Raw genomic sequence first — 14230 nt, forward strand, 5'->3', positions numbered from 1 at the left:
AAACTGGCAGCAACTGTGGGACATCCCCTTCATTGTGTGCCAGCTCCCTGACCCAGCCATGCCACCCTGGGGTCTGCATGATTTGACACACTCAACACAGCAAACACACTGGCACGTCTTGACATGAAGCCCTTTCTCAGGATCTCCACACTTTCCCTCAGCCATTGAGATCGTTGCTCTCAGTCGCACCAAGGCCACACACTATTTTTGACTCTCTCCCTGCTGCTCACTTTGACTGCGTAGAAACTCGCAGGCATAGAGGCATTTCTTTTCTTCATTCATAATGGTGGCTGTCACTCCTTCTGTAAAGCATACATGGTAGTCAGCAAGTGCAGTAAACAGTTTCATAATGCACTAGGTTTCTTTGCTCAAATCAACATGCGGCAACGCACACTACCAATATTCCGTCTTCTTTTGGACAAAACACGTTGCCAATAACTGGTTCTGGTTTAAAATTGACATACATATATCAATATCTTAGAGATCTGTAAGAAATCTTTGGAAAATATAAATCTCAGCAAGCAGAAACATGAACTCAATTGGATTCTCACTGCAAAACAAGAACTGAGAGAAGAGCCCATAGGGCACATTTGAAGTTTCAGTCCTGTTTCTCAGTTCTGCTTGTTTGAGTTCGAGCATCGTATCAAGAATACTTTACACGTGTACTTCCAACTGCATTCAATTGAAGCAATGACTTGCAGGATGCAAACACAGAAACACCCTAAGCGTAGGGATCTATGATTTCCACGATACAGAAAACAAAGGAATTTGATGTTGAAAACAGAATATACCGTAAAACATAGAATATCTCGAAAATTGCCACGATCAGTTTGATCAGATTCCCTGATATACATTAAATGTTGAATATTTTCCTATTGAATTGTTGAAATTTTATTCATTCACATGATTAGACACCATTTCTAAGGAAAAAATGTGCTGAAAACACACGGTATCAGCTGCCTGGATTCTGCCTTTATGAGGTTGGGAAGTGAAATCATCTTCTTGATGATCCTTACTGTGGTTCTTGAATGCAGTCAAGCCAACTGTGGTATGAGACTATTTACAGTAGTTCAAAACATCAGGAGCAACTCGGCTGTGACTGAACTGAGACCTCCTCGTCTGTACTACATTGCAGTCTGTTTGAAACAAATCGCTCAATCTGCCAGTCCCCAGTGAGGTCCATCACAGCCACAGAGACTGCACAGGTTGGGGTAGACAGACATGACACACACACCCATACAAATACTCCAGTCTTACAGCCCGCTGGGCTGAAATGCACAGATTTATTAGGCAGAGTGTACCACAGACTGCGTGTTTTCAAAACAAGGTATTATGGCACTCGGCACTGTGCAATTACACAATGATGGACTCAACTACCTTAATTATGGAGCCTCAATGTGCTACCAGCTCGCCAGGGTGGATCTGTCCACACAGCTTAACGGGAGAAGCACAAACTCTCTACAAACATTAATAAATCAAACAGTGTAAGCCCCAACATGCCCCATGGTGAAGCAAGGCAGGCAGGTTGGATGTGAAGATTACAGACCCACAGAGTAACCAATACTAATTTTTTGTATTGTGTAACTGGATTAAGATGACAGCAGTCTGACAGATCTTCACCCGATGAGCCCTGATTAGAGAAGCTATGGCTTCTGTCTACACACTGTGGAGGTGATAAGGCAGAGGCAGCATGTGATGGAAGGCTGTGGCCCTGCAGAGCAGCCTCTTTGGGCTGGGTCCACCCAAGACTTCAGCGGGGCAAATGAGCACCTTCTATAAAGCCACACGACACAAAAAGCACACAGAGGAATGTCCCCTGCATTTCATTCTGCCAGAGAGCCGTTTTTACATTAAAGCTCCAAAACTGGCGACAGCTCGCAACAGCAGCTTTAAACAAAGAAGTGCACGTCCCCCCCAAAAAACCTTATGCAAGTATGCATTTGTTTCACAAAAAAAAACTGTTGAATAAATGCATAGTTTGCCTGAAACGTCTGTGACCGGCTACTGTAGCCGTGCAAGTCAAAGTGAACCCTGTGCTTTAGAATATTTTTTCAGCAGCAGTCTGTATTCTGGCATGTTCATTTACATCTCAAATAATGCCTGCTCTTCTTGTTTAGGCTCTATGCTAAGAACATCAACAAGCTCTATCAAGTGTCTTCATTGCTATTATCATTAAAACACCCAAAATTAAATGCAAAAGATTTAACCACTTTGGAGGAAATCACTATCCTGTTTCCCCAGAGCTCCAATCCTGTTTATTCTACAGCAATATACGAATGACACCATCAATGAGGCAACAGCAAGTGTAGCATTGAGCTCATGTTCCACCATGCATGCATCAGTAGAAGAACTGCACATATTTGTGTGTCTTTACCTGTGTCCTCATCTAGATCCCCCTGTAGAGAAGAATCTGTGTCCTCTGAGGAGGCCTGGCTCCTCCAGCTTATATTGCCCATCCAAGAGGCCTGAGTCCACACAGCTACTGGTCCAGGAGTGATATGGATCGTTATAGGTTTTGTACACTGAAAACTTGCTGGTCAAGCCTGCATTTTCACAGCTATCACTCAATTGCACAGCTGAGAGTTAGTCACCAACTATCTGGTCCGCGTGATCATTCTTTCTTGAGTCAGTCACACTACATGGCAATTCAGAGGAAAGATCCACAAATAGCACTGAGGGAAGGCAAGAGGAATTGAAAAGTGATGTGCTTTTGCCGAGTCGACTGTTTATTAAATCATCTGTCTTGTAAATATGGCTAAAATCACATAATCCTGCACAGAGCGTCTGAGTGAAGCTGTCTAAGCTGCCATCAGTGGTCCTGGAGAGGGTCCAACCCACGGTTATCTGGTGGGGATGTTCTGAACAGATATACAGACCTGCGCAGGCCACCTGCGGGAATAAATGACCCGCTCTCTGGCAGAAGAGTAACCAAGGGAGGCATCATCTCAAAAGACAAGCCTTTGAGAAAGAAGTCTCAAGAGCGCAGATGGAAGTGGAGAGATGAATACGACTTGTAAATCAAAGTCGTACTGAATTACACATCAATCTCATCAAAACGATCTTGACGGTCGTCTTTAGCTCCTTGGAAGATGTTGAAGATGTTGAAGATGCTGAATGCAGAAGGGCCTTGAAAATATTCATGTTACAAAGACCTGATTGCCTTCACAGTCCTCCCATTGCTCATCGATAGCCTCGGTCCAGTCATTACCCAACATGTGATCCAATCATTTCTCTCCCTGATTCCCTCTCTGTGCAAGGACTCGATTTCCATCAATGCTCTACCTTTCTCCTCCCTCTTTCTCTCCCTAAGCTCTATTCCCTCCTCTTTTTGCTTTCCCATACACAGCGCACACAAAAAAACTAATTACAACACAGCTGAACCTATATGGGAACAGCAAGCCTCTCATTCTGCGGGAGAGGGAGGGTGAAATGCTTTCCATCAAACCTCAAAATTGCAGCATGTCAAACCAAGACCCATAGCTTGCCCTGTGCAACACTTGGATCACTCATCAGCAATGAGCGTAAACCTAATCATCCGGGGAACCCTTTTGTAATCCTGACTTCTTCAGCTCTTGCTCAGAGTTTTGGTGACTAAGGCATGTGGGGCTTGCTATTTCTGTACACCAGACAAGAAGATATTTCAGTCTGAAGTGATGCAGTAACCACTTAGCAAACTCAAAGCCATCAAAATGACTTACACTTCAGTGTTAACTTTAGGAATGCCCGAGAGTCAACTCTCTGCATTACAGCTAAACCCTGTCAAAGGCAAATACACAAATACGCACTCCCACACTATGCAAGGGGGCAGGGAGCCTAAAATAAGGAAGTGATAGATCAGCTCTGCTGTGACTGGCTACTACCATTGACTGTCCAGTGAGACAGAAGTCTACAGGCTAATAATAAAACACTGCTACTCCCACAACTTTGTTACCAACACTGACATGCCAAAAGTGTTGTGTCACAATCCTAGTCTCTGTGGGGAAACTGAAGGCACATGAATATTTCAACAAAAAAAAGGAAAAACACATACAAAGAAGTCCAAATTAAGGTTTCTTTGCTTTAGTCAGAGGGGTGTATGTACATGCATTTCTTGCTGTAAGGTCTGATACAAAAATAACATTCAAAGATGTACTTCTTTGATGGAAATGTAAGTTATCAGCAATACAAGTTTCCTACTGTACCAAGTGACAAATATGTGCTCTAGATCCAGCCATAAGCACAAATACGTCTTTTTATAGTTATTCCATTACTGCCTTTTTTAACGCTGCATGGAAAAAGGCAGCACCTATGAGCTGTAAAGCATCTACTTAAAAAAGTGCACATATTTTGGCAACAATTACAATTATTAAAATATATTTGTTATAAGTTGTAGTCAAGCCATTACATTTCAGAAACTTGTGTGAATGAAGATTTCATACACAGGGTGACACCCTTGTCTCAGCCAAAAAAAATGTTAAGTCACACCAGATGTGCATCTCCAGTGTATTTTTTTACAAGAACGTTTGCCTGAAAAGTCGATATAGGGTTTATTCTGCAATGTGAAGCTAAAGGTGTTCAGCTTGCTTAGAGTCAGTCTAAATTATCCAAAGAATCTGACCATCTCAACAATTGATGTCTGTTGCATTCAATGTGGCAACATATTTCAAATAAGTTGGGAGAGGTGCATCAAAACGCTGGGAAAGTTTTGGAACACTCCAAAATCACCTGTTTGGAACATTCCACAGGTAAACAGGTTCATTGGCAACAGTATCATGATTGGGTATGAAAGGGGCATCCTGGAAAGGCTAAGTTCATTTGTAAGTGATCGCATTCTATCTTTATTTACATTTTATACAGCATCCCAACTTTTTAAGAATCTGGGTTGTATAACTGCAACAGTGGATTCATTCCAGGGCATCTAAGTAGGCCATTAAAAGCATTACAATAGAGAAATACACATGCTAAACATTCAATGAGCAGTTTTAGTAATTTCAGTAAGCTTTCACAAACCTGCTGAAGTACAAAGCCTGTCAACACAGTCAACTGAATGGCTCAGTGGGAGAGGCACATTACAGCACAGTAAACAGCTAAACTAAGTCTCTGCACTAAAATTTGGTATATCAGAGATAATAAGCAGTAGGTGTTTTTATTTTCTATACAAAATAAGCGTGCTCAACCCTTTCAATATCACTCATCATTAGCTGGTTTTGCACTGATGAGAAAAAAAACTATTTTCTGGGTACATTTAAACAAGTCCAACACAGTGCACGAAGTGCCAACTCACAAATAAAAACAACACTCCCACATTTTCAGTCTTCTCCATCCAGTTCATTTTCTCTGATTCTGGCACTGGGATGAGTTTGGCTGTCTGCTGCTGTTGGCTTATGGGCAATGCCATCACAGACACTGAATCTGTTTATGGATTACAGTCTGGGCTGCCTGAGTGATGAAGTCATGTGGGTGCGTATACAGAGAATGGGGTTCAGTGTTGAAACTGACACAAGAACCACCCACGTGATTCCCTCGGAGGTGACATCCTCGCTAAGCTCTGCACATCTGGGTGCGGGGGCGAATCTGAACAGGTAACAGCCCCCCTCAAGAGAAGACAAGTCAGTGACAGCAGGACACAGTATCCACGGTGATTGGGGAGTCTGTCGATGCAGCGAGTGACTCCGGAAGAAATGCTGGCTATAAGTCTCCAGCTGGAGCTCGGTGTCTATGTGTGCACTGATTGTCCTACTTGTCCTACGCGCTATGATAACCATTGTACATCTTGGCAGAAACACATCACTATTTAAACCTTCACCTGTGACTATATCCATGTGCAGGAATCCCTACTTACAGGCCTGAACTTTATTTCTCCAAATCTTTTCCCTTTTAAATTGCTCCTCGAGGCACCAGTGAATTAATCTCCTTCTGTCAAAGTCTAAAACGGTCCCTTTTCTGTAGAGTCTCCACAGCCTAAGCCCACACAGACAACAGGCTTCTTTTAACACCGGCTATTCCTCCAATCCTTACCCACATTCTCTCTCGCTCTCTCTGAGGAGAAGGCTTAACAGGCTGACACTGACAACTACGTCTGCTGCACAGCTTTTCACTCCTACCCTGAGTCCCCAGCTTTGCCCCCTCATTCCATTTTACCAGCATCCAGCATAGCGCGTCCCCTGGGTTCACATTTGGGATGGATGGGTACATGTGGAAGAGGGCAAAGACAGCGAGGCCAACAAGTGATCCGGTAAACACCACCAGGAAGCGGATCCACATGAGACAATGGATGCAAGAGAGGAGTGATGGATTGAGTGTTCGCAGCGACTATTATCCACACACACTGGAGCATTTATTTACTTTTAACTTATTGAACCAGAATAAAAAAATACACTGCCTCTCAGTTTTCACTTAGCTGTGACCATATGTAGTCATCTGTCTGCAAGACACGAAAGGAATCGGAAACTTTTACGCCTATGAAGAATGACTGAGCTGGTGGTGGATGACACTCCCTCCCCGCCTGTTACTGGGAGCTGTGCGTGTGTGTGCTGGTGTGTGTGTGTCCATTTACTGCAGGCATCACCGGACTGGACTGTATGTGGAGCGAAGCAGGGAGACAGCTGCTGGAGTGGGATGCAACTGTGGCTGGCGGGTATAAAGTTTCCTTCCAAAAGGCATATCCGAGACCACCCTGTTTCCCCCTCATACCCGCTCTGCTGTGCTTTATCCGCATTTGGAGCTGCACACAAAACGAACGGCAAATAGACGCAACGAGGGTCGAAGCGAGGAAAAATGCCACGTGCACAACGTTGAAATCAACACAACACAAACACACACGGTCGTCTTGGGCGTGAACGCGTTACAACTCCAGTGTACCAGGCAACAACGTAGCTAGCATTAGCTCTTGAAAAGCTAGCCTTTAGCTGCTGCTAGCTACCGTTACAAACCCATCTTAAATGCGAGTTAACGGCCAACTGTGAAGCAGAAAAATAATTTCAAACGCCACATGCTCATTTATTCAATGAGTTTTTTTAAATGTTTCTTCCCGGGTGAAAAGTACAGATTTGTTCTTGAATGTTAGCGATGCTCTCAAACAATTAAACCGTGGTATATTTACGAGCTGAGCTTAGGGTGAATGGTGAAACGCCGGTGAAGTACCATATAAGCTACAGACTGATCGCACATTTAAACGGTATACGGTTCTTTAAGCTAGCCGGACCCACGACATCTATCCTTTTGAACTGCCGAAGTAGTAACACGTTATTCATTTACTGCTCAGTTAACAGTTATCCAGCTATCTCTACCGTTAGTCAGCATGAAGGCTGAAAAAGCACAGAAAAGCCATTTAGTCCAGCGAGTAACATTAGCTAAACCAAGCTAGCTCACACGGCGACGCTTTATTTTAACTGGATAGCCGAGAAAAGAAGAATCCGTAAGGCCCAATTAAACCACCATTTACACTGGACATATTCGTCCAACGTTCTTTGGAGACCCCTTTATTATTGCTCCATAGACCCCACATTTGATATACCAGTGCCCCGTGTGAGGAATACCGTTATACAGTATCCCGAGGTGGAGCAGTGTGGTTGAGTCTAGCCGGGCAGGACTTACCTTGCTTGCTCTCTATTTTTCCCGACATTTTCGTAGCCAGCAGCTGTGATCCCACTCGCAGTTCAACAAAACGTTAGCTACAGTCGAGCCTCGCCGTCTGTCTCCTCCGATTATTCCCTCATTTTCGATAAACTGTTGTGTCCATGAGATGATTCCACCGGGGTTAATAGAATATATTTATAGGCTACACACATTGGTACGGTCAGAAACTGTCTCAGTCCGTCTCCGGGTAATTTTCACTGGATACACACACGCGCGCACACTCACACACACCGCACACACGTTAATGTGTTGAACCTCGGCTCGGGCTGAGACCTCATCCAGGGTAACAGCGCCCCCTCGCGTGAGGAATTAGCTACGGCAATCTGTCAACAAGGGGATGGGCGTGTTTCAATTTCAATTGTGACAAACCAGTGTTTGCCTGTTTCCAGGGCTGGACGCGAGTGTGGTGCGTTTGTGGGGAGCATGAATGATTCACGCAGAGCTACCAAGTGTTGCACAGGGAGTCATAAACTAAACCCTCCGTCTTTTGCATGCATACAACGACACTGTGCAAATTCACCAATTATTAAAATTGAGTGGTTTGTGCAGAATGTAGCTCCGACATTGGCAGTGGCGAAAGATGTACTTACCTAAATAAAAGAAGTAGAAATACCTCCAAAATATACTTAAAGTACAGAAAATAAAAGCACTAATTGTATAGAATGGCCCGTTTCAAAGTCATGTATTTTACATTATTTGATTATAGCTATTGGTGCATTAATGTGTGTCCCAGTTAAATGTTGCAGCTGGTAAAGGTAATTTTAAATACTTCATATACTGCTGGGTAACTCTGTAAATTATTTGTACTTAGTTACTTATCACCACCGCACATAGACATCTGCAAAGATGTAAAATCTTTGTATCTATCTATGCGAATATGAACTTGAAAGAATGACTTGAAAAGGCCAGCTGAGCATGTCTGAAGCCAAACAACCATCAGAAGCCAAAAGAGATAAGTGACATTAAAAATACAGATTAAAGTGATGCTCAGCAACACTGGTTTGTCAACTTTCAACAATAAGCTTCACAATAAATTTAAAAGATGTCATTCTCCAGGCTACATTCGCTATGAATGCGATGTTAATTAGGATACACTGGTTATATTAATGTGTCTCTGCTTCCCCAATTTCCTCATGAAACAAAATATGTCTCCCCGTGGCAGATTCTACGAAGCAATGTATTCCTCTCATTGTTTAAGAACAGCCTCATTTTAAAGCTTTTTGCTTGTCATCTGTGTCTTGGTTGTCATTTGTTATTTCTCTAAAAGCCTTGTGCAGTTTGTTCCTGGTAATTTAAGAGTATTTTTTTCATCCATACAGTTTTTTCTTGACCCAGATCCAGGCCCTTCATAGCTCTCCAGTGCCTTCCACATGTTACCACCAAGGCTGGTCTTCTTTTGTGCATGTCTGCTGGGTAAGGTTAAGGAATGTCCTCATACGACAGCACAGACTCTCAGACATTTCAGATTTCAATCTTCAGTGTGTGCACAGCATCTCCCTCAGGAAGTTATTTAGCTGACGTGGTCAGCCAACCAGATCTTGGATTGTATCTCATTTTGTGATCAGTTTAGATAGTAGCTGACTGTCTGAGGTCATTAAATATATGTTATGAACTCTGTGAAATAAAACAAAGTTTTCATACAGACATAAATGTTTTGTTTGTTTAAAGTGTTCTTATTGTTATGAAGCTAGCAGAGGTGGTCTTTGTCCCAGGTGAGGTGGTCCACCTCTGTTTTAAAACACTGTTAGAAATCTTGATGTTTGTCTTCGGCGTCCTCACTGGCCATATCGGCGAGGGCATCAGCTCCAACTGTTACATGTAAAAGCAGAAGTCAGTGTATTTATGTTCCTCTATATGTTCCGCACTTCACTTTAACAAATGAACCAAAAAAATACATTTACAGTCTGTTGGTGTCTGTACAATGAGCTCAGGTGTGTAGCCATCACATTTTGTAACTTGCAATTAAGAAGTTAGTTGAAAATATTCATATTTTAATGAAATATAATCCTGTCCAGTGACAAAATGGTTAATTTCTAAGTTTAATTTGACTTTGACTTGTAGTTGAAAAGTGTGTCTGGCCATATGCAGCTTGAATGGAAGCACAGAGCCCCCTGTTGGGCAGACTAAGACCATGACTTGATGCACAGCAGCTTTCTTTCTTTCTTTCTTTCTTTTATTTTTTTTTTTTAGTTTTTCTCCCATCATTCCTGTACTACAATGTGTTCTTATGGCAGGAAAACAAATGGAGTAAGGCAGAAGAGAGCGGAGCGGATGACTTCAAATTTAACTCTGATTTCAGTAAACTGCTGACTATGGCTTTTGCCTATTTAGTACTGCACATTATCCATTAAGGAGCAAGCTTCAAGATTATGTCTCTGGCACATCAAGACGAACCAAGTGCACCCTGTCATCTTTTTTATGAATAATTGATCTGACTGTCTACATCCTCTGAGTGATCTGGGTCAGCCTGTATGCTTGCAATGCACTCGTGGAAGCAGAGGCACGTATTAAAATACTGACATAGGGGGTTCGTTACATATTGTTAGAGGCTTTGTGCAGCTTACCTCATCATCAACTGCATTTAATCAGCTTTCAAACTGGGGCCTCGAGAGTCAAGGGTTCGTATTTACACTGGCTGTCATTATGCCTGCTCCCTTGTGCTCTTGCTTGCACAGCAGAAACCACACCCATATAACAAGTGCGAAGTGCTTTCTGTATGACTGTGTGTACTAGTGGGAATGTGTGGGTGTGTGTGGAGGAGGGGAAGGAGTGGAATACCTTCCCTGAGGCTATGATAAAGTCACAAAGGGAAGACAATGAACTCCTCAGCAGTGGCAGACTTGTCAGGGCAGGATAGGCCTGCGGTGCAATCAGAGCGGGCCTGTTCTGCATGTCTTAGCTTTTCCTTGACAGGCTGCATTCAGTGTGTCAGTGGTGTAATTTGAATCAGGAGCTGTCTAACTCAAAGGTCGTTTACACAGTTTGACTTTAAAATATTGGCTTCACAAGCCAGTGCTGGCCTCGCTGTCATGAAGACAAACGCTTGTTAGCTCTTATGAGGATGTGGGATGGAGGGATGAGAGGTTTTGTGCTGGTGGATATCTGCCACGTGTGACAGCAGGCAGGTGACTGACATCCACCAGTTTTCAGGTCATGTTTCATTTTGTCATTCAGGTCACACAGGTATCATGACCATGCACTGTGGCTCTTTGCTGCTATCTGTTGGCCGCGGAGCACATTGCAAACCAGACACTGCCATTACACTTTCCGCCACAAGGTGGTGCTCATGAACTACTGATCGTTCCTGCACGCTGCAGCTCAGCTATAGGCACCCCGTGGTGGTTTATTTGTGGAAATGTATGTGCAGGTAGGTAGTGCTGATGGAATGTAATTTGAGAGGGATTAGCTTAACGTAACCGAATCTGGCTTTACAAGGATGAAATTGCTGTTTTCTTGATGAGAGTCACTGAAATGATAAAGTGGAGCTGAAAGCAGAATTTAGATGAGACTGACATGACCTACGAGGAAAGTCAATAATAAATGCGTGAGTTAAATCCTTATATGGTTAATAAGATGTCATATACTTTATACCGACTTCACACTGCTGCCTAAGTGATAACTATTCTAAACTGGGGCACATTATCGAAACAGGCATCAATCAATCAACACGCTTAAATATTCAGGGTCGAAATGTGTAATGAATGTGGGAAGGTTCATACTGGTTCACACTGGGAAGCCTCACACTGGGCTTAGAGTCTGATCAGGTCTGCTGCGGGCTGGAGACGGTTCACGGCAGACAGGGCAAAGAAAGGAGAAGCGAGACGGTTTTGTTAGCCGTGAGTTGTCAGTGGGAGCTGGGAGAAGAACGGCGTTTGATCTCGGCGGCGGTGGGCGTGTGATGCAGAGCTCAAACACAGTTTAAGGCTCTGTTAACCTTGGCCAGCGGTCAGGCCCCTCCGTCTGTCTCACATCTGAGAGTTGGGGAAAGAGGGAGGGGATCAGTGAGGCTTAAATGACTGAATACATTTAACTGAGAAGGAGGGGGAAAGCACCTCCACAGCAATCGGGGTCCTCTGTCTTTGGCCCTTTTGTTAACATACAGTGCAGTGATTTTTCAAGTGAGCTTTTCATGGTGGAATTAAAATGGATGGTTAGAGCTATCAATACGGGGGTTAGACACAAGTCAGTGGAGATTGAGGACAGAGAGGCGTTGGATGAAGAGGACAAGATGTCTAGGTCATAACCTACTCAATACTGCATGAGATAAGAGCACTCTGTCAGTGCCACAAACAAACACATGGAGATACACGTTGACAAGGTCGGGAAAATTAGATGGAGGGTCGTTGACAGGAGCTATGGAAGAACAAACAGGGCTGCACGCTCTTTCCAGTGCACACATAAAACGAAAAGTACATATTAACACAAATCGTAAAACACACAAGTTTTCCCACAGTAAACTTTATATAGGACAGGACACACACACACACACACACACGTACTGTAACTGTGTGCGCACATTTGTGGATGCATACACACTCTAACACGGAGGAATTATTTATGTGCTGAGACAGGCATTGTTGCGCTGCTCTTTGGAGCGCTACAGGGCGGCGGCCCAGGCTTTTGGAAAGCACAGCTGCTTGCCTTTCAAGAACGCTCCGTCCTATCACCATGACAGTGAAGGTCTCACTCTCTCACCACCCCCCTCTCTTCTACTGTCTCCCTCCTCTCCATTTCTCTCGGTGCTTTCAAACGGCAGGTCCGGGCCGGCCTTCGTGGTGGGAGCCTCCGCTCCACTGTGCCGGTCCTCCCGGTGCTCCTGACTGACATTTAACTCCGAGGCCAGGGTAAAGAGGGCCAAAGAGCATGAAATGAGACCGGCCGCAGGGGTGCACAGTGAGACTTGACCACTCCCTATTTCACACCTCCAGCTCCATTAGCTGCTGAGTCCCTGGGGTCTGCAGGTGCCCTCAGCTGGAGAGGTGAGCTGGTGTAAAAGCACAAAGCGCAGGAGTGTATAGGCCAACCGTGTGATGTAGTGACACAGACAACAATTACACTTCCTTAGATTGTCATCGTCGCAGTGAGCTTCCTTTCCACCTCCTTCTTCCCACTTTGGAGGCCTAAATGTCAGCGTTCGTCCTTTCCTTTATTGTGCTCAGCAGGTCTGAGGCATTTAAAGGGTGTTTGAGGATATTACTTCACTGACACTAATCATTCTTTTCTATCGCACACATCTTGTCTAATATCACTCCTGTGTTTACCCTCCTTTAGGTACCTCCCTGCACTGGATTTCATGCTTAAGATTTAGTGTTTTAGTGACATTTAAACTGCATCACGCACCTTTTTTTGTGGGTCTCTGTAAAATCTGCCCTCTGCCTCCTCGCACAACTCATCGCACTATTTTAGTGTGTAATCGTGGCCAGCGGCTCTGGTAGGTGTTATGAGTGGATGTGGCAGTTGACCAGGATGCGTCACTGTCTATTCACACTAGTCCAGCCCAGTTTTGACAGGAGCATGTTATTATGAACTAGGTGTGGAGTGAGACAGTCTGGTCCGTGGGTGTTACACTTAAGTTCATGCCAGCTCCTGGGTGAGGGGGGGTCACTGTACGGCTGGCCTGAAAAGTCCTGCAACATGGCTCGGCTGCCCAGCTATCCAACGTACAATCCACACAAGGGCCATTTAACAGGATCAGTGATTAAGGCTGTGAGTAATTGAATTAGGATTGTGCGGCCCGGAGCTAAAGCTGCCTAACAGAGACTTGGACGGAATAAGATGAGGAAGTTTGTGGGTAAAGTAAAAGAGGTGAGACGAGCCCACACGTTATTTAACCCGTAACTAATGATTACAGATTTGAGTCATTAATCGAACAGTCACACAGCATAAAGTGATGGAAACTTTTAATGAAGTCAAAAGTCACATTTACAGTTCTTTGGAGTACTGAATTTGCCTGTGTATATGCTCATTCATAAATAAATTCCACAATAAACACTGAAAGCAGGACCTTTTCTTTGCATTGTTTCATTATTTCCAACTGGCTGCATTTATATTGGAAAAATGACAGAATTACACTCAGTTGGTCAGTAAGCATGTCCACCTTTGAGACCCTCAACAGTCCAACACTCACACAGGTTACATCTTTAAAATCTCTTCTTAAAGCTGAAAAATGAATGAATATTTAATATGTTTGCTGGATTTTATCCCCCCCCCCCACCATGTCACAGTTTAAAGTTTATCTTATTCCCCTGTGTTTTAATGTTGTTTGCATTGTTTTGTTCCTTATTACAGTTTTCTTCTGTAAAGCACTTTGTAACCTTGTTGAGAAAAATGCCATGCAAATAAAATATATAAATAAAATAACATAAATTCACTTGAATATTGAGCATCATGTCGGTGAAGGATCCACTCGCAGCAGGAAGCACATAAATTCTCCATAGTGATGAGACAGCTCCATGAGTATTAAACACAGTTCAATATTAAATGTTTGGGGAAAAAAAAAACATTTTTGCTTTCTCTTTGTTAAATTTTCAAAAGTGGCAGCAGTGTTCAAAAAGGTTTGTATCACTGTTCGTACAAAACAGCAAAGTGCATGAATTTCTTTAACATTTACTGC

The 14230-nt window shown here is 43.6% G+C and overlaps 1 protein-coding gene across 8 annotated transcripts in view; it reads right to left on the reverse strand.

Annotated features, from left to right (window-relative positions):
- Positions 1–7897, reverse strand: part of rapgef1b (Rap guanine nucleotide exchange factor (GEF) 1b) — a 41031-nt gene extending 33134 nt beyond the window's left edge. For 7 of the 8 annotated variants that reach the window (XM_076757582.1, XM_076757578.1, XM_076757583.1 and 4 more), the window contains exon 1: positions 7576–7865. In XM_076757582.1, the coding sequence (XP_076613697.1) occupies positions 7576–7603 (28 nt within the window). In that variant the 5' untranslated portion in view covers positions 7604–7865. Of the gene's footprint in view, positions 1–7575 lie in introns of all 8 variants that reach the window. The other variant, XM_076757576.1, reaches the window with a different exon arrangement.
- Positions 7898–14230: the final 6333 nt, after the last annotated feature.

Source organism: Chaetodon auriga, chromosome 19 (genome assembly GCF_051107435.1).
Source record: "Chaetodon auriga isolate fChaAug3 chromosome 19, fChaAug3.hap1, whole genome shotgun sequence".
NCBI classification, from domain to species: Eukaryota; Metazoa; Chordata; class Actinopteri; order Chaetodontiformes; family Chaetodontidae; genus Chaetodon; species Chaetodon auriga.